The sequence below is a fragment of the Artemia franciscana genome, chromosome 3 (genome assembly GCF_032884065.1).
Source record: "Artemia franciscana chromosome 3, ASM3288406v1, whole genome shotgun sequence".
Classification (NCBI taxonomy): Eukaryota; Metazoa; Arthropoda; class Branchiopoda; order Anostraca; family Artemiidae; genus Artemia; species Artemia franciscana.
This window is the reverse complement of record NC_088865.1, coordinates 31,138,462-31,159,026: the sequence shown is the minus strand read 5'-3', so window position 1 is coordinate 31,159,026 and position 20,565 is coordinate 31,138,462. Positions and strand designations below refer to the sequence as shown.

Here is a 20,565-nt window from a genome sequence, read left to right as displayed (position 1 = left end):
AAATATATCTGTGACCTTCCTTATGGGGAAAGATACGAGACCTTGTATTTGCATAGATGGGGGCTCGAAACCTCCGTATGATGTAGTTTTATCGAACACCTTTCGGGGTGATATCTTCCTCTAGAATTATGCGAGCTTTCTTATGCTAACAATGTTTAATGGCTAAAAGAAAACAAAAAATATGAAGATTCAAGATGTAAATATAACTATTTATGGGTAAATTACAATTAGTGAAATTCACGTTATTGAAGTAGGCAGAAAAAGTAGATTGAAGATTAAACTTGACCTAATTTGGCTATAGATTTATTCCTGAAAGTTTCTTTCCCCCACCTACCTCCAAAATTTTGCCATCCATTGGGATTTAACGAAAAAAGTAGGAATTTGATCAGATGACTAATGTTTGTTATTTTCATACTACTTATATATTGCTAACAGAACTTATTTTTTAAATTTATATTTTATATTTTAAAATTTATATTTTATTTTTATTTTTTTATTTATAATAAATTTATATTTTATAAAATATAAATTTATAAAATATAAATATAAATAAAAATATAAATATAGATTTATAAAATTATAAAATAAAATTTATATTTTAAAAATTTATTATTATTTTTTCGGTGACTACTGACGGTCATTCTTTATTTACCACTTATTACCTTAAACAGTTTGATTAGTTTTGGTATCAAAATAATTTCTAACGACTTTGACAAGTGATTGAGTTTTTAAATTCGGAGCAGTGTCTAATAGTTTATCGTATCTGTTAATATTTATTGTTGAAAACAGCTATTTCTGTAAATATTAACTCCTGAAGATCCTGAGGGTGAGCTTTTAAAGATAATGATTCGTGATGGGATAGTTTCAATATTCGTGAAATATTCGTTTTTAATACAAAATCATGCTTAAAAATTATATGAACGTTAATTAATATAGACATTGACAGTGGCCGTGTCTAAATGGAAAGAAATTCATTCATGGCTCATGTTATTACCCTATAGATTCCCTCCCCCATGTTTTGAAAATATCCTTTTTGAGCATTTTCACTGACAATGCCTTCTGTTATTGGTATTCTCAGTGAACAGATTAAAAACAACAGCAAAACTGCCTCCCCAAGATTCTGAAAAAATACACTTAGCCCCCACCACCTATGTTTTCTTTAACTGACACCACTGTACCTTCTTTATTACCCAATTCGAAAGGAAATTCCTGTCCGAAGCCAAAATGTTATTGGTTACAATTACAAGTAAACTCAGGTAAGTTCACATTCGAAACCTGATACCACAAGGTGAATTATTTTTCTTTTCTGCGGAATCTTATTTTTCGTATTCTCCTTGTTTGGGACCGAGCTAGGGGCACAATATTATATTTGCCTTCTAACCTTTAATACTTCTCTCATTCATGAAGAAATGTGGGTTTCCCTCTGATTCGTTCTTAGTAGTGTTGCTAGCAAGTTTTCCCATTGACATTTTTTTTAAACAATAATCAATACTCCTTAAAGAGCTAAAGAGTGTATGGTATCAATTTTATGTAAAAAAAAAATTGTTCATGAGATATACCATATGAAAAATTCCGACAGGCTGAAAACTTCTTTGTCGTGGAAAACATGGGAAAAATTCGATAATGACTCAGCTCGAAAACTAGCTAGAACCTGATTCGTTTCAAAAGATTAGCTGGAGGCAAAAGTGGGCTAGTGCCCCCTCCATTCCTCCCTTTCCCACGCCCCTCATAAGCCAACTTTTTGGCAACAATGTAGACACTTAGCATATATTTGAACCGGAATTACGTAAGGATTTCAATCTTTACGAGTGAAAAGCCAAAGTGGGTTTTCGTATTTTATCAAACATCAAGTATAGCTACTGAGGTCTTAGAACGTATTTAATTACACAAAGTTTTTCCATTTGCAAAGATAGAAACCCCATCCCTCTAACTTTTCAGCAGAAATTCAAGCATATGACTGCGTAATCATTGAATGTTAGATGTGCAATAATTTTTAATATGAGCAGTTTGAGGCACAAAGTGGGCCCAGAATCGCTCCAACAACCCCCTACCGCTCCCGAAGATGCTAAATAGGAGGGTGGGAAGAATATTTTGAAAAACCCTTATTCTTGGTATTTTCATAAGAAAAATCCCCCTCCCCCATAATTTTGAAAAATACCTTTTTTGTATCTTCATTAAAACACTTTGACTTCTTAGCTCCGCCTACTTCCCGTACTAAAGTATTCGCAGTCAGTTAGAATTTAGTATGAGGGCACCTAAGGCCAAGGAGACGTAAAGTAAATTTTTCTTAGACCACTGAGTTTCAAAGCCAAGAAGCTATCAGGCTTCAAATTTTGACTCTTCGGAGGTTTCTCCTCTACCACAAAGAATGACTTGTAAGCAAGAATTGCTTCTATTCAGGGATGAAATAAAGACTTGTGCTGTGTTTTACATTGTTACTCACTTCCAATATATCTTAGGATAGAAAATATGTTTTCATGGAAATGTTACGCAACAATTATACATAATAGTGCAACGCAATGACACAGTTTGACAATTATTGGTAAAGCGTTTAACGTGGCAATCAGAAGTATGTATTTTCTGATTGCCAAAAATAAAAACTTTACATCAGCTGTATCTGCATACATTTTTAATTTCCCGGACCATTTTATTATGTTCGAAAATGTCTCACTGATTTCTAGGGACCGGGATTCAAAACAAGCTTTAAGGGAAACAATTAAAATTTAAAAAAAAATCGTATTCAAAAACCTGGCTTGGACAGAAGTGCAGAAGAATTTGGCTTAAATTCAGCTTATGATAATTTACTACAATCATATAAAATAAATTCAATTTTTCTTAATACTATTGATCTTTGTTTAGCTGGTAATGAACCTTCACAAAAAAAAAATCAAGTCAATGGACCGGAAACTGGGAAGTCATAGAGATTTGCATCTGTTATTGCTTTGAAGAAAATAAGAGCATGAAACAATATGTAATCAATTTGTTGTTTTATATAAATGTTGATGTTTCATTTGCATTATTTTAGTTTACCCGCTGATGACGGCCACTATATATGTGACCGAAATATTCAGAGATGTTTTGTTGTTTCAATGTCAAGTAAAACGATTTTTCCCGGTTGAAGTGTTATTTGTAGGCAACCAGAAGGTGATAGACATAGAATAGAATAATAGATATTATATTTTGAGGCAAAGTAACGTATCCTTAGCTTGTGTATGCTGCAAGTTTAGATATAACAACAAAGACTGGGTTAGGTTTTGGGCCAAAGCAGCTTTTACATTTTTAGCTAATGCATACATTAGCTATAATACAGGATGCATTTTAAAATTAACAACAGTGCATAACAGCTTAGATACAGTGTGCTTTCAGGCCATCATTCATTAATGTTATTTTTTAAAGAAGATATTATTTTTTAGACACACTTTACTGACAGACTTCTTAAGAACACAGCAAATTTTGAGACTGTCTTCAACGAATGCATAATCTTTCTTTTATTATTATTATTATTATCATTATTATATTATTATTATTATTATTATTATTAGTATTATATATATATATATATATATATATATATATATATATATATATATATATATATATATATATATATATATATATATATATATATATATATATATATATATATATATATATATATTATATATATATATTTTCTTTCCGCGGGGATGTATTTTACACGGAGGGTATTTTCCATGGGGGTTTTCTACGCGGGGGGTGGGTGGGGGTGGTAAAAGCCTAGCACCATGTTTTACGAAGCTATCATACCAGCAAATGAGTGACACTTCTGGTAAGTATTCAGTTTTCAACGTAAATTAGCTATAATGTAATGGAATATTCCTTTGCTGCTATTTTTTATGTCCTTTTTTTATTCAATAATCATATCTTGGGGAAAATGTAATTGAAGCCCTTAAAGGGACTAAAAGGCTTCAAAATAGCACATAGTAACCAAAAGTTTAAAAATTTGTTTCTAAAAAAGTCATTTAGTGAGAAAAATTGCCATTTGGTAAATTTACAGTTTCCAAGATAATTTAGCAAGGCTGAAAATGAATACATCATTTTACATTCTTATACACCTTTTTATGATCTTTCAGAGTTCAATGGTAATTTCTAGAAGAAAGTATATTTTCAGCCTTTAATGAGACCCCAAAAGATAAAAAAAAAAGTCCATAGTAACCGAAGTTAAATAATATGCTTAAAAAACTGGCTAGTAGGATAAATTGTCATATATAGCTGATTCAGGAATTGTAATTTTTAATCTGAATATAAGATGTCATTTTGAAAAGTATTTGCAGGAACTTTTAAAAGGGCTTGAAGCCTCTCGAAATGACTTTGTAGCAAAACTGAGGTCATTTTCAGGGGTTCCCGGACCTTTTAAAAATTTCTGAAAACTCATTTTCATACGAGCCTAACATTTTACTATTATGAATAATCAAAAATATAATTACCATTCCTGAAACATCTATAAATGACAGTTTGATCGTTGATGAATCGACTGACAAGTCGTATAATAAAGTTTTAATGCCTTTTGTTAAATATAAGATGTCAAGTCTTTCGATTGCGGAGGATTTTCTCGGACTTCTCCCCGTTGCCGATGCTACAGCAGAAAGGCAAAAGAAAATGACGCTCAATCACCTATCGAATCTAGGTATTCCAGTGCATAATTTGATCGGTATTGATTTTGATATTGTCAATGTTAACACCAGACAGTCAAAGGGACTAGGCGTGCTTCAATGAGAAGTAGTCCTGGATTTATTTATAATGGGACGTAAGAGCCAAAGGGGCTAGGCGTGCTTCTATGAGAAGTAGTCCCAGATTTATTTATAATGGGACGTATGAGTCATTCTCTTGCATTCTGCTCCATTTATGCAGCCAAGAAAATGCCCAATGTCCTGTATCTTTTTATGCGTGACGTTGTAATATATGACACAAATAGTCAAAAAAGAATCGATGAGCTGGAAGCACACCAAGCGTTTTGTCGGATTGAAAAACACAAATTACTGCAGGTTACGAGTACGAGGTGGCTGTCTGAGAATTTCAGAGAATTCTGGAGTAGTGGAATCCTTTCCTATTCTTATCAGCCACGGCGAAGGAGACTCCGCTGGTGACACAACAGCAAGAGATATAGCCTTGAAAATCATAAATTTCATGCGCGATCCTTGCACAAAGGCGTGTTTGTATTTTCTGATATTTACGCTAGAAGAAAAGGAATATTTTAAATAAAGAATTTCAGTCTGTGTCGACCCAGATTCACCTTCTGATTGAGAACTACGGGTGGTCCTACTTGTCCCTTTTGAAATTTTCGTTAAGCCAGACATAACAAGAAACACTAGTGACCCCTTTAAAGTGAAGCTGATTTTGTCAAATTATTTTGATTTGGAACAGTTGAAGCTCAGGAAGAATACAACGTGCTATTTAGTGGCCAAAATTGATTCTGGTCTGTTAAGTACCCAGCAGCTACAACGGGTTCAAACAAATAGCTTAGGTTTTTTTAGTTGAGCAAACGAATCGAACACAATGACGCAACTATTCAAAAATTTGGAAAGTGTGGATCTGGAAGTAGTTTTGTCTAGGAAGGCTGATATGCCAATTCGGTTGTTCATGCGTATCCCTAGTTTACTGGGAAAATTTGAAGGATAAAGAGACAAGATTCGAAATAAAATCAATCCCAGTGGTGCGTACTCCCTGAAAAAAAAAACAAAAAACAAGAGGTATTTCTAGCCATAGGGCAGAATTCTTCGAAACACCCCGCAGTCTTCTTATCATCATTGAGAAATTACAACGGTGGGATTTTCAAGGAAGTGAGTGACTTTATGTTGCGTTTATGTGCATTGCCACACTCAAGTCCAAGTGTGGAGGGCAAGTTTTCTGAACTTAAATACCCTCAAAACTAAGATCCGAAATCGACTTATGACTGAAACCGTATACGATATTATATACGCTATGCAGCAGCTACGGAGGGAGAGTGATAAAGATCATCCCTTTCAATGGAATGTGTCTTCAAAATTCCGCCATGAGTATCGAAAGCGGCAGGATATTTCTAAGAAAAAAGGTGATTCTGTTGCTGATGCTGCAAGAATAGATTATATCTTTCGGGTAACCAAGGTCACTTTTTCAGAGACTAGTTTTATAAGTAACTTCGAAGGTGAAAGATCGTGAACTAAATGTGTCCATAAAGTTAGATTTAACTTAGCTAAATTCTGGCCCTTTGCCACATCTATGCTTAAAGTCAAATAACTATCAAACCAGTGTTTCTGGTCAGTTTTTTTTTTTTTATCAGAAGTTTGAGGTTTTCTGGTCAGTTTAAAATGAACTAATTGTACAAAGTGTTGTTGAATATATGTACAAAAATGAGAAAACTCTTGCTCGTAATGAACGAAATACACTCCTTAGGGTTGTAAATAGTTTAAGAGTAAGAGAACTCTCTTAAATGGAGACCTCCCCCTAGTGCTAAGAAACCCGAGAAACTAAGCAGTACCTCATCAAAAGAAGATCAGGCTTCGCGATGACCTGCTAAAGGAGGACAGTTTTCTGGGGACCAACTCTCCTCCGAGGTTCCTATTATTCCCGCAAATGAAGTCAATTCTGTTGTTAAACTACCCGCAAGTTTGTTTTGTTCTGTCACTCACTAACATGTCCTTTCTTCTAATCAAAAGAAGACGCCATTTTGAAGCCAGGAGCCGGAGATCTTATCAGAGAAGAAGAAACGGTAAATTTTTCTTCGTTTTGTTTCGAATAGTGATAGTTCTTATTGGTTTAATATATGGTGGCTTTAACTTAATGTTCAATTTAAAAGGCATTACAAAAATTCTACTTCTATGGTTGAATCATCTTCAAGTGACGTTCTTGACAATACGGACTAGCCTTCTAATTCCATTTTCCGCAATTCTTGGGGTTTACTGAATTGATTTCAATCACTGGGCTCTTAAAAATCTAGATGCAGAAATCAGTGAACAGGCTTACACTTTTTGTTGCGCTTGTGTGCGATAAAATCCCGATTTGTCACACTTTTCAGGTAAAAAAAGCACTTTTTCGGCTTTCTCCGTCGCACGTTGAGAGCGTCGTCAGTTGGCAACCATGATTGGTCCAAACGTTCGTTACTTGACTTTTATAGACACACTTATCGGTGTTTGTAACTCTAGTAACTCTGAAGCTCGAAAACTAAGAAAAGGGAAATTCCATATAGTTGAAAAAAGGTGAAAATATATTAAAATTATTTGACGGAGAAACTTTGTTAAGTAGGAAAAAGGCAGATTAATTTTTGGATAGATTAGAATTTTGGCTTTCAATATTTTGGAATACCTTTTTTTGGATGCATAAGAAATTTGGATACATAAGAAATAATTTTTGGGTGGATAAGGAATTTGGCTAAACTCTTGGCTTTCAGGAAAAAAGAATTACTACTCCTTTTCCTATATTATTTTAAAGAAATATAAGAGCTTCTTCGCCTTTTCGTAGCAAGATTGATGGTAACTGAAACGATACGCCGATGTTTCTAACTATTTTTTTTCTATTTTTCTTTTTACTGAAAAAAGCCTCCAATTGATATATGTTCCGTAAAACAAATGGTTCCTCGATTCAATGTAAGGTAACAAAGTTGACCGAACTACACCAGCAACAGGTGCTAGATTTCGATTCAAAACATATATTAATTCTTGTGCAGAGGACTGCTACGTTACTTATCTTCTATATATATAAAAATAAGTTGTCTGTGTGTGTGTGTGTCGAGTGGCGTCATGTTTGTGTGTCGACTGACGTCATGTTTGTTGATTGACGAAATTACACACCGGGACATCGAGACACAAATGACGACCGGGACACCGGGACATAGGGAATATAAATGACGACCGGGACACTCAAAGAGAAAGCGACCGGGACATAAGGAATGTTCGATTAGCAATCACCATCAACAAAGCACCGGGACACAAATGACGACCGGGACACTGGGAATATAAATGTCGACCAGGACACACAAAGAGAAATTACAGTCCGGGACACCGGAACACAAATGACGACCGGGACAAAAATGAAGACCGGGACACAGGGAATAGAAATGACGACCGCGACACTCAAAGAGAAATTACAGACTGGGACACCGGGACACAAATGACGACCGGGACACAGGGAAACAGCAACAACGGGGACGCCGGGGGCACAGGGGGATATATAAATGACGACAAGGACACAAGGAATGTTCGATTAGGAATCACCATCAACAAAGCTCAAGGGCAATCATTGGAATAATGAGGTATAGATCTGAATACAGATTGTTTTTTCCCATGGAAAATTATATGTTGCATGTTCAAGAGTCGGTAAACCTGACAATCTATTTATATGCACAGATAATGAGCCAGCCAAGAATGTTGTACATTCGCAAGTTTTACGTAGTTAAAAATATAAATATATCTATCTATATTCACAGGTGGGACACAGGGACACAACTACAATGGCGCGTAACAACTTACGCGCGCGGGGGGGGGCTTGGGGGGGGGGCGCTAAGTGCCACCCCAACAGCTAGTGATATATATATATATATAATATGACAACTGCCAGTAGACACAAATCCTACAAGAACTAGTTTTAAATTTTTTATTATTATTGTTAATGTTTTTTTTTAATGCATTTTGAGTATCAGGGCTTAGAATAAATGACAATCTTTTTACCTTTGAACGGTGAATTTCGCCATTTTCAGTTTCGCCAACTCCGAGCATTTTCCGCGATTTCAGCCTGCTTAACAAGTCACCAGTGCTATTCTTCCTATAAAATACATACTAAATAAAAAAAAACAGCTCTAAATTAATGGGGATAACAAAGATGCAAAGTAAAGACTCTGCACTTGAAAAATAGTGATTGCACTTGAAAAATAAACTCTGCAATTGGTTAAAACGAATAAACTTAACCAAACGGTTCGAAAATAGTAAATACAAGTTCACAAAAGCAAACTCTAAAACCCCTGTTTCAAAATGAGGAAAAGGAAAAAAGAGGAAACAAGAGTGTTACAGGAAATATATCTAAATATTATAATTTTAAAGCAATGCTAAAGCTAAGAAGTGCCAATAAAATAATTGAAATTGGGTTCAATGCAAAAATAGTCGATAAGTTTGAATCAAAAGAAAAGAACATTATTTAGGCAATTTGTGTGAGTTCAACCAAGTCCTTCATGGCAACGAAAAAAAAATAAAGAGCGAAAATTGTCAATAGTATGTAAAACTCTAAAAACCGGGTTCCAGATAACTGCATCTAATAAATTAAAAAAAAAATTAGTTCCAGTTATGTAAAAATGATTATAGGAATAATACAATTTATACAATTACAGGAAAGGGAAAAACTACCCTACAAAACGGGAGCAAATTTTTAGATCAATTACACCATCAAATTCAACATGTTCGAATGCCTTGGAGTAGTTCAAATCTTAATCTACAAAAACACAAGACTTTGTACTGCAGGCTATTCCAATTGGTTAATTTTTGCTAAAAAATTCAGTTGCCTAGTCACAGGCTGCTGAAAGTGACATATGAGAAGGTAATCAAATAAATAAGAAAAGATCTTAGCCTTTCATGTTTACATCAGCAGCTGTAGCCTTGTAAAGAGGGAACCATGGCCCATAGTCCCCGAAATCTAAACAGTTTGTATTTAATGAATCTGTCTAGTGAAAAACATTTTCCAAAGACACTGATTCAGACAAAATGACTACTATTCAGATTAAAAAGAACATATTTTGTAACTATTGAAAGAAATTCTTAGAAACTGCAAACATGAGCCTTAAAACCTTGAAAATAACATCAAATCACAATGAAAAGTGCACAAGTGAAATCCTTTCAGTCAAAAACTCAAAAACTCTTGTCAAAAATTCTAAACTAGAAATTTACAGTCTTCCATCTTTAACAAAAAGGAAAATGATAATTTTATATGGGCAGCCTTGCCTTTTTAAGTAAGAAAAGAGGTAGCGTTTTTTTTTTGCTGTTTTCTGTCATTTTGTATCACAAAAAATCAATTTTTGCCTTAATTAATTTTAAGTCAAACAATCAGTCGGCTTTATCTATTTCTTTCCAGTAATCTTGATAAGTTTGGCGATTTTCTTCTTTATTTTTTGTCAATATTTTGACAAATAAAAACTACACTTTTAAGTATACTTACCGTTTTCAGTAAAAACACAAAGGACGCTCTGGCTTTTAGATGGCTTTGAGTCCTACTCCTGTTCGCGTTAGTTTCTGTTATAGGTTTGACTGTCTGTTCATTTTAAGTATGAATTGTTATATGACTTTCCTTCTGCTTGATGAAATTCTATACAAGGAATTCAGACACATAAACATAAATATAAGCGGCGCTTTTTGCACAAAGTTTCCTGATACTATACATTAAATGAGCGAACCTCACAAGACCAATATTTCATTAATAATTGAATTATGTATCTGTAACTTCTCAAAGACACTGGTATACATCTAGGGATTCTTATTTATGTGAAAAAGCAGCAATTATTTCGTGCAAAAGATTAAAAGAGGTAGGAACTAAAACCTACATTTATTGCCCTATTTTTTTATAGCAAAACTTAAGTTGAATCTTTTAGTTTCACCGTGTAATTTAGACAACAATCATTTCGTATGGTTTGTTATGTAAACTAAAAAAAAACTAAAAAAAAATAATTTAAACAAAAATACAGTTTTTTTTTATGAAAGTAAAGAGCGAAAAAAAAAAAAAACAACGAACAAATAACTGCTTTGCAGTTCGTGCAACATGTATCTTCACTGTTAGCTCAATTAAACTGACTTGAGGTATTTCTCTATGTTTGTAGAATTCTGGAAGGATAGGAATCCACTTGACCCCACCCCCTAGATACCCTATGTGTATCCCGTTCATCGAACTAGTAAGTCAATTTTACTCAAATTAGGGAACTATGTCTGACCTGGCTATTTTTATCGAGGCATTTTGATTGGCATACAAATTAGAGTTGTATGACAGAGTTGTATCTTTTAAGAGGAGGATTCAGCAATTCTTACAAACAACTCTAAATGTTATTAATATGCGATTTTTCATGGTTTTTGTCCCTTTTTTGTATGTAGTTTTTTTCTTCTTTTTTTATTTTGCTTCTTGTATTTTTTAGTAGTTATTTTTTTTTTCTTCTCATTGATAAAGGTATATGGATGTGAAACATAAATCTGGCTTTATTATGCTCTTTAGTTCACATCTTTAATTAGAGTTTTAGCTGGTGTGATTCTTTACTTGTCCACTCAAAAGTCTTTTTTGTGTCTTTTGTCTTTTAACTCATACTGCATAGACTTCAGGTTATGGAGTCCTTGCTCAAGTGCCGCCTTGGGTGTTCAAGTTTTGATTAAGAAAACCCAATTTGCATGGGATAATCTGAATCTACGCTACGACATAAAATGGATTGGGTATATAAATCACCCAATCCATTATTTGGGTGATGGCCCTAGCGTGGCTCGGACTTCAAACGTTAAAAACAAAAATCACCACTCCACATAGGGTACTCTCAACTTATAAATTGCAAGAAGAAGTTATTTACATTGTTGAGAATAATTTGACAGTTATAGGAAAGGTAAAAATGTACTCATTTGTCAAAGTTTTAAGAAGTTTCCTGGCGAGTTTCTTCTTTTTTTTGGAAGTGGGAATTTTTATTTTGGAAGTTACTTCTTTTTTCTGGAAGTGGGAAGTTTTTTTGGAAGTTACTTCTTTTTTTGGAAGTGGGAAGTTTTTTTGGAAGCTACTTCTTTTTTTGGAAGTGGGAAGTTTTTTTGTTAGTTACTTCTTTTTTTGGAAGTGGGAAGTTTTTTTTGGAAGTTACTCCTTTTTTGGAAGTGGGAAGTTTTTTTTTTTGGTAATTACTTCTTTTTTTTGGAAGTAGGAAGTTTTTTTGGAAGCTACTTCTTTTTTTTGGAAGTGGGAAGTTTTTTTGGAAGTTACTTTTTTTTGGAAGTGGGAAGTTTTTTTTGGAAGTTACTTCTTTTTTTGAAAGTGGAGAGGTAATTTATATAGCTTTACACCATTTTATGTCCCTATGACTGACTATACATTATTCTGAATCGATCTATAGCGTTTCCAATTTAAATTATTAATTATAGCCTGCACATTCCCCATAAAAATCTTTAAGTTTTAGTTTTTTCCTGAAAAGTCGTGTTAAAATTCGTAAATTTTTCCATTCTTTTTCGAAGAATGTGTTCTACGTAAGTGTTTTCCACACAGCAAAGACACTGTTTCAATTATTAGCAATTATTTAAGCTAATTCTTTTTTAAGTAGCTACCTATTCAAATTTCGAACTTAGAATGACTGAAATAAAAAGAACTTAATAAATAATCGAAAGAAACAATTTTTGATTTCTTACCTTTCAAGTTTATGCGTAGAGAACGCTCTTGACGACTGGGTTTTCTCATTCTGGGTATTGTCTGTCGATCCTTGGTTAGAAGATTGTTTATTGTCCATTGCATGCGAATATGAATGACTCAGCAATGGTTTGTTCAGTAGCTGGATGTTTATGCCCCAAAATCAAAGCATATCCTATGAAAACCAAAAAGAAATATCAGGAGGAAATAAGCAATCCGAATGTCATTTTATGAAAACTGTTTATTTATAAGCTACTAGACATCAAGCTATTATTCCAGTGAGGGAGAAATAGTGATAGTACTAAAAGGATTAAAACATAATAAGGCCCCGGGTACTGATCGTGTGGTAAATGAGTTTCTTAAATATTGTGGTTACGGGATTAGAAATAAGTTACTGAAGATCATGAATATGTTTTTTTCAAAAATGAAAAGTATCTAGCGATTTTAGGCAAACTCTAATTAAACCCCTGTGTAAAAAAAGGTGATAAGAGTGATTGTGATAATTATAGAGGCATTAGTCTGGTTTCTTTAGGTGGCAAATTAGTTAGCATGATGATACTTTTTAGACTTGAAGATCCTGTAGACAACGTTTTAAGAGAAGAACAGTGCGGTTTTATGAAGGCCAGGGGATGTGTCGACCAAATTTTCACTCTTAGGTTAATAATTGAGAAGTGCTTGAGTCATCAAACCCTTTTGGTCCTCAGTCTCATAGCTTATGAGCAAGCGCTTAATTCAGCTGATAGAAGAGCTTTAGCAAAGGTCTTATAATTGTATGGTATACGAGCCAAATACATTAAAGTATTAGTGCTACATACAGAGAATAACATTGCTGCGGTTAAGGTAGGAAATGAGGTTACCTGTTGGTTTCGTATTAAATCAGGAGCTAAGCAGGGTTGTGTCCTATCCCTATCTATATGGATTATTTTGACGAACTTAGTCTTAAGGAGCAGAGACTAGACAATGGGAGAACAGGGAATCAATGAGGAAGTAAAACTTTCCTGGACTTAGATTATGCTAATAATTTAAGCATCCTAGATGGGAGTGTGAGAAAAGTGATTAAACTTTTAGAGGTCTTACGAGTTCAGGGTGCTAGAATAGGTTTGAAAATTAATTCCAAGAGAACTAAGTCGCTAAGGCTGCGAATAAGTAAAGATGAAAAGGTGACGGTGGGTAAAGAAAAGATGGGTCAAGTGGACAGCTTCACCTACCTTGGTAGTATTATTAGTAAAGACGGTTGATGAGGTGAAAATGTTAAAAGTAGAATAGCCAAGGCCAGAGGTGTTTTTCACAATTAAAAACGTCTGGAAGAATAGGAAGACAAGTCTATAAAACAAGATTATAATTTTGGAAGCTACAGTGATGATAATGGTCAAATATGGTTCTGAAGCATGGGCACTCCTAAAAACAGAGGAAGATTTATTAGATCTTTTCCAGAGAAATTGCATACGAATTGTTTTGGGTACCCGACTGACTGACTGTATTTCAAACAGTAGGTTGTACGAAAAGTGTGGTTCAATCCTGCTTTCTAGGGATATAATGAGAAAAATGTTAAGTATGTTCTGCGGATAGAGGATGACAGATTTCCAGAGATTATCCTTTTCGGCCAACCGTCAACGGCTAAACGGAAAGCAGGTCGTCATCGGTTGGGGTGGGAAGATATCGTAATGAAAGATTTAAGAGGAATAGGAACTTCATGAGAGGGTGCAAATAGGAAGACTTTGAACAGATTGGGATGGAGGAGGAGCGTGGGTAGCTGTGTTGGCCTCAGGCGGCTTGGTCCTTCGGTGAGTTGTTAGTAGTAGTAGTATTATTATAAATAAGATTAGATTTAGGTATTAACAACCAATTGTTATCGAGTATAAAAAAAAAGCAAAATTATACCAATAAAATCATTCATCATACAGACTATAGATGTCTTAAAAAAAACACATCCCTGTATAAATTTAATTTTGAAATCTCATAGCAACGGTAAAAACTTTCATTTTTGAATAATTTAACTTGTAAATCATAGCTTAGCCATTTTCCCAGGGGAACATGAAAGATGTCTTGGAACCAGAGCAACGGAGAGGCAATTTTAGCTCCAAGGACAAAAATATTCTTCTCCCCCTTATCTTTTTTTCCAATACCAGTAAAAGTAAAAGTGGGGATTCATAGCAGGTTCTCCAGGTATTAGAAGCATAGAATTGCACGTAACAATCTGCTGGCCCTTTCCTACAACCGTTTTATTGGGTTGCACGCTATAACAAATGGTTTCGTGACTTCTTTTTACCGCGGACCCCTTTCTTTTCGATTTGTCTCTCAAAAACGCCATCACTGCAGCACTTCAGTTATGGTAAAAACCCAAGGAAAATTTTGAACCTTATTTCCATAATTTACGTCACATTCCACCCTTGCATAGCTGATTAACGCTACGTTGACAAAGGCGGTGCAAAGGCAATCAACCTGCCTACGTGCAATTAGCTCACGCATCCAAAGCGTGAAATCAGCGGCATTTCAATATTTTCCCCTGAGAATTGTTTGTGTCTTTGAGTGATTAAACAAAAAGCAGTTTTTTTTTCAACTGAAAGTAAGGATCAACATTAAAACTTAAACGAACTTATTACGATGTGGGGAGGATACCCACTCCAAAATACCTCGCTCTTCCCGCTAAGTTATTTAGAATATTCAAAAAGCTATCTTATTCTAGTTTAACGAACCTTGTGTTTCACTTTTTGTTCGTAAAGGATTGGGATACAAAATCATACTTTAGCGTAAAGAGTTAAGTATTTAAGAGGGGGTATCCCCGACATTCCACCGCTGAAAATTCGCCTCTCGAAAGATGTCTGTTTACTTCCCAATAACAAATGTTATGTATAAGCAATAGGTGATTAGTAAGAGATAGTAAGTAACTATTTTATTTTTTTTGTTTTTTTCTTCTCAGAGTAAGTGACTCGTTTGTCTTCCCACTCCTTGACAGGCCAGAGAGCCTTTTAAAATGTAATATTGAATGCGTATTTCATGATGAATAAATCTTATCTTCTCTTTTTTTAATTAAATGAAAAAACAAGTTTTTGAACTGAAAGTAAGGAACGACACTAAGGACTGAAAGTAAGGAACTTCAAACGAACAGAAATTATTCCGTAAAGGAAAAATTGTTATTCCCTCTTCAACCTTTCGCTCTTTACACTAAAGCTTACATCTTTGTCACAGCTCTACATTTTAAAACAATAAAAACGTTAGCGTAAAGAGTGAGGCGTTGAGGAGGGACAGCCCCTTTTAATATAAGGAAAGTGGAAGTGAGCCACAACGTAGTAAGTATATTTCTGCTCGTTTAAAGTTTTAGTGTTGCTCCTTACTTTCAGCTAGAATAACTTGTTTTTTTTTTTCATTTAATTTCTTAACGTTTTTCAACTAATGTAGGTTCGAATTTGGCTCATCTTATATGAAAAATTAGAACCAAATTTGCAAATTAATTTTAAAAGATTTATTCCTATATGAAGGATTGCCCCCTTCTGATTACCCTACTGTTTACGCTAAAGCTGTTAGCACTTCTAAAAAAGCGTACTATTCTAATTAAAAAGGCCCCCGTTTTTCAGTAAGCACTCTTAGGAAATAGGGACAAACAGTCAAACTTTAGCGTAAAGAGAAAGGTATTAAGGAGGGGGAAACCTTTCGTATATAGAGGGGACAGCCCTCCTCCACACGAAAATCTCCTTCGGTGAAAGTTCATCCACTGTAAAGTGAACTTTCCCCCTTCAAAGTCCCTCCAGACAGTTCCATCCTTGCTGAGAATTCCCCTCCCTGTAAAATTGTTTGCGGATGATTCAGCCTGAAAAATTCTCCTTGGCATTCTTTCATTTGAATAAGAATTTAATCTCTAATCCGTTTCTCGACCTCTCCAGTAATGTCCCCTTCCGTGGAAATTATTTCCCAGAAATCAAAACACGCAGAAAATAGTCCCTAGATAATTCCGCCGGAACATCCCCAAGAAAAAAAAAAAAAAACTCAAATAAAATTCCCAAAATTGGGAAAGCCTTATTTTCCGCAGCGGGGTATTTTCCACGGGGGGAGGGGGTTGAAGGCCTAGAGCCATGAGAAGGATACCCCCTCCACAAAACCTCGCTTTTCATGCTAACGTTATTTAGAATTTACGAAAAGCTTCTTATTCTAGTTTAACGAGCCTTGTGTGTCATTTGTTATCAAACAGTTCGTGGTAACGAACTGTAGTAAGGAGCGACCCGGCTCAATAGTAACCAAAACTCTAAAAAATTGAATTTTGATATCAATAGCTACATCAAAAGAATCGCATTTTAATGTTGATTTTAAATATATAAGTTTCATCAAGTTTAGCCTTACCCATCAAAAATTACGAGCCTGAGAAAATTTGCATTATTTAAGAAAATAGGGGGAAACACCCCCTAAAAGTCGTAAAATCTTAACGAAAATGACACCATCAGATTCAGCGTATCAGAGAACCCTACTGTAGAAGTTTCAAACTCCTATCTACAAAAATGTGGAAATTTGTATTTTTTGCCAGAAGACAAATCACGGGTGCGTGTTTATTTGTTTTTTTTTTTTTTAGTTTTTTTTCCCCAGGGGTCATCGTATCGACCAAGTGGTCCTAGAATGTCACAAGAGGGCTAATTCTAACGGAAAAAGTCCTAGTGCCCTTTTTAAGTGACCAAAAAAATTGGAGGGCATCTAGGCTCCCTCCCACGCTCATTTATTTCCCAAAGTCAACGGATCAAAATTTTGAGATAGCCATTTTGTTCAGCATAGTCGAAAACCATTATAAATATGTCTTTGGGGATGACTTACTCCCCCACAATCCCTGGGGGAGGGGCTGCAAGTTACAAACTTTGACCAGTGTTTACATATAATAATGGTTATTGGGAAGTGTACAGACGTTTTCAGGGGGGATTTTATTTTGTTTGGGGGTGGGGCTGAGGGGAGGGACTATGTTGGAGGATCTTTCCTTGGAGGAATCTGTCATGGGGGAGGAAAAATTCAATGAAAAGGGCGCAGAATTTTCTAGCATTACTATAAGAAAACAATGAAAAATAAAAATGAAAACGTTTTTTCAAATGAAAGGAAGGAGTAGCATTGAAACTTAAAACGAACAGAGATTATTACGCATATGAGGGGTTCTAAAAATACTTTAGCATAAAGATCGAGGTATTTAGGAGGAGATAAATACCTCGCTCTTTATGCTAAAGTATTTTTAGTAATTTAAACTATTTATTCTACGGCCTTTCTGATTCAGGGGTCATTCTTAAAGAATTGGGACAAAACTTACGATTTAGTGTAAAGATCGAGGTATTAACGAGGGTACAAACTCCCTCGTATACATAACAAAAATATAAGATTATGAAAGTTTGTTACATAAGTTAATTCTTAAGTTACGTATATTTTTTACTAATAAAAACATTCGTTAAAAATTAAAAGTTCTAGTTGCCTTTTTAAGTAACCGAAAAATTGGAGGGCAACTAGACCTCCTTCTCCACCCCTTATTTCTTAAAATCGTCTGATCAAAACTAAGAGAAAGCCATTTAGCCAAAAAAAGAATTCATATACAAATTTCATTTTAATAATTTATGTGCGGAGAGCCAAAACCAAACATGCATTAATTCAAAAACGTTCAGAAATTAAATAAAAAAAACTAATTTTTTTAGCTGAAAGTAAGGAGCGACATTAAAACTTAAAACGAACAGAAATTACTCCGTATATGAAATGGGTTGTCCCCTCCGCAATCCCTCGCTCTTTACGCTCAAGTCTGACTCTTTGCCACAATTCTACTTTTTAAAACAAATAAAAGCTTTAGCGTAAAGAGCGAGGGATTGCGGAGGCGACAACCCATTTCATATACGGATTAATTTCTGTTCGTTTTAAGTTTTAATGTCGCTCCTTACTTTCAGCTAAAAAAATTAGTTTTTTTTTATTTAATTCTTAAAGGATTGGGATACAAAGTTGTTATTAAAATATTCAATACAGTTATTGAAATATTCAAATTTGTTATTAAAATATTCAATATATTCAATACAGCAACGCTTTTATGAAATTAACAAGTTAAAGAAATTTTAAAAGAAAAAATAAGTTTTTTAACTAAAAGCAAGGACCCGTATTAAAACTTTAAATAAATACAATTTTCCATATATGAGGGGGCTTCCCCCTCCTAAGCCCCTCTTTCTTTACGCTAAATTTTGACTTTTTTCTCAATTCTTTACGAAAGACTTCACAAACATTAGAGCCGCTAAGTTAGAATAAAAGCTTTGTCAATGCAATAGAGGCTTTAGTTTAAAGAGCAAGGGATTTAGAGGGGTGCAACGCCACTCATATATGGACTAATTTTTTGTCTTTTTCAATGTTTTTTTGTACTTTCAGTTGAAACAAGAGCTAAGAGCTCATATGACACTTGTGACGAGGCCGGACGAGCCAAGAGCTCATATGGCATGAGCTTTAGCAAAAATCTAAGAATCAATAGATTGATTTAAAAGGAAAATCAAAGGCTTAATGCCGGTCGGAATTTAAAATAAGAGCTCTGAGTCACGAGGATTAAGATCCGATCACCTACTCGTAAGTTATAAATACCTCATTTTTTCTAATTTTTCCTCTCCCTTCAGCCCCCAGATGGTCTAATCGGGGAAAACAACTTTATCGAGTCAATTTCTGCAGCTCCCTGACACGCCTACCAATTTTCGTCGTCCTAGCACGTCCAGAAGCACCATACTCGCCAAAGCACTGAACCCCATCCCCTAACTCCTCCAGAGAGAGCGGATCCAGTACGGTTACGTCAATCACGTATCTACGACATTTGCTTATTCTACCCACCAAGTTTCATCCCGATTTCTCCACTCTAAGCGTTTTCCAAGATTTCCGGTTTCCCCCTCCAACTCCCCCCAAAGTCAACAGACCTGTTCGGGAATAAGAGCTCTGAGACATGAGTTCCTTCTAAATATCAAATTTCCTTGAGATCCGGTCACCGGTTCTTAAGTTATTAAATAATTTTTTTTTTAACTGAAAGTAAGGAGCGACATTAAAACTTAAAACGAACGGATATTACTTCGTATATGAAAGGGGCTGCTTCCTCATCAACAACCGCTCTTCACGCTAAAGTTCGACTCTTTTTCTCAACTCTACTTTTTAAAAGAGTGAAAAACTTTAGCGTAAAGAGCGGGGCTTTGATGAGGAAGCAGCCTCTTTCATATACGAAGTAATTTCTGTTCGTTTTAAATTTTAATGTCTCTCCTTACTTTCAGTCGAAAAACTTTTTTTATTTAGTTTTTGAACGTTTTTGAATCAATGCATGCTTTGATTTTGGCTCTCTGCAGAGGAATAATTAAAACGAAATTTGCATATTTATTTTTTTTGGCTAAATGGCTTTCTCATAGTTTCGATCGAGTGATTTTGAGAAAAAATGAACGGAGGAGGAAGCCTAGTTGCCCTCCGATTTTTTGGTTTACTTAAACAGGCAACTAGAACTTTTAATTTTTTACAAATGTTTTTATTCGTAAAAGATATACGTAACTTATAAATTAGCTTACGTAACGAACTTTTGTACTTTCATGTTTTTATTAAATATATGAGGGGGTTCACCCCCCCCCCCCCGTCAGTACCTCGCTCTTTACACTAAAGCTTAAATTTTGTCCCAAGTCATTAAGAATGACCCCTGAATCACAAAAGCCGCAGAATAAATAGTTGAAATTACTAAAAATACTTTAGCGTAAAGAGCGAGGTATTAGGAGGAGGTGAGAACCTCATCTGCGTAATAATTTCTGTTCGTTTTAATGCTGCTCCTTACTTCCAGTTGAAAAAACTTTTTCATATTTATTTTTTCGTTGTTTTTTTTTTTTAATATAGCTAGAAAATCCTGAGCTTCGTTCATGGAAATTTTCTTCTCCCATGACAAATTCCTCCATGGAAAGTTCCCCCAACATATACCCTCTTCTCAACACCTCCCCCAACCAAAAAATCCCCCCTAAAAACGTATGTACACTTCCAAATAACCATTACTATATGTAAGCACTGGTCAAAGTTTGTAACTTGTAGCACCTCCCACGGGAACTGTGTGGGAGTAAGTCTTCCCCAAAGACATAGTTAAGGGTTTTTCGACTACGCTGAACCAAACGGCAGTCTCAGAATTTTGATCCGTTGACTTTGGGAAAATAATTAGCGTGAAAGGGGGCCTAGGTGCCCTCCAACTTTTTTAAAGAGGGCACTAGAACTTTTCATTTC

At 34.8% G+C, this 20,565-nt stretch overlaps 1 protein-coding gene across 4 annotated transcripts in view; it reads right to left on the bottom strand.

Annotated features, from left to right (window-relative positions):
- Positions 1–20,565, bottom strand: part of LOC136025151 (tumor protein p53-inducible protein 11-like) — a 129,541-nt gene that overhangs the window by 50,223 nt on the left and 58,753 nt on the right. For all 4 annotated transcript variants that reach the window (XR_010617020.1, XM_065700904.1, XM_065700907.1 and 1 more), the window contains 2 exons: positions 12,357–12,529; positions 8,682–8,775 (listed from right to left, as the gene is read on the bottom strand). Coding sequence is in view for 3 of the 4 variants with exons in the window: in XM_065700904.1 (XP_065556976.1) it covers positions 8,682–8,775; positions 12,357–12,454 (192 nt within the window). In the remaining variant the exon portion in view is untranslated. The remainder of the gene's footprint in view (positions 1–8,681; positions 8,776–12,356; positions 12,530–20,565) is intronic.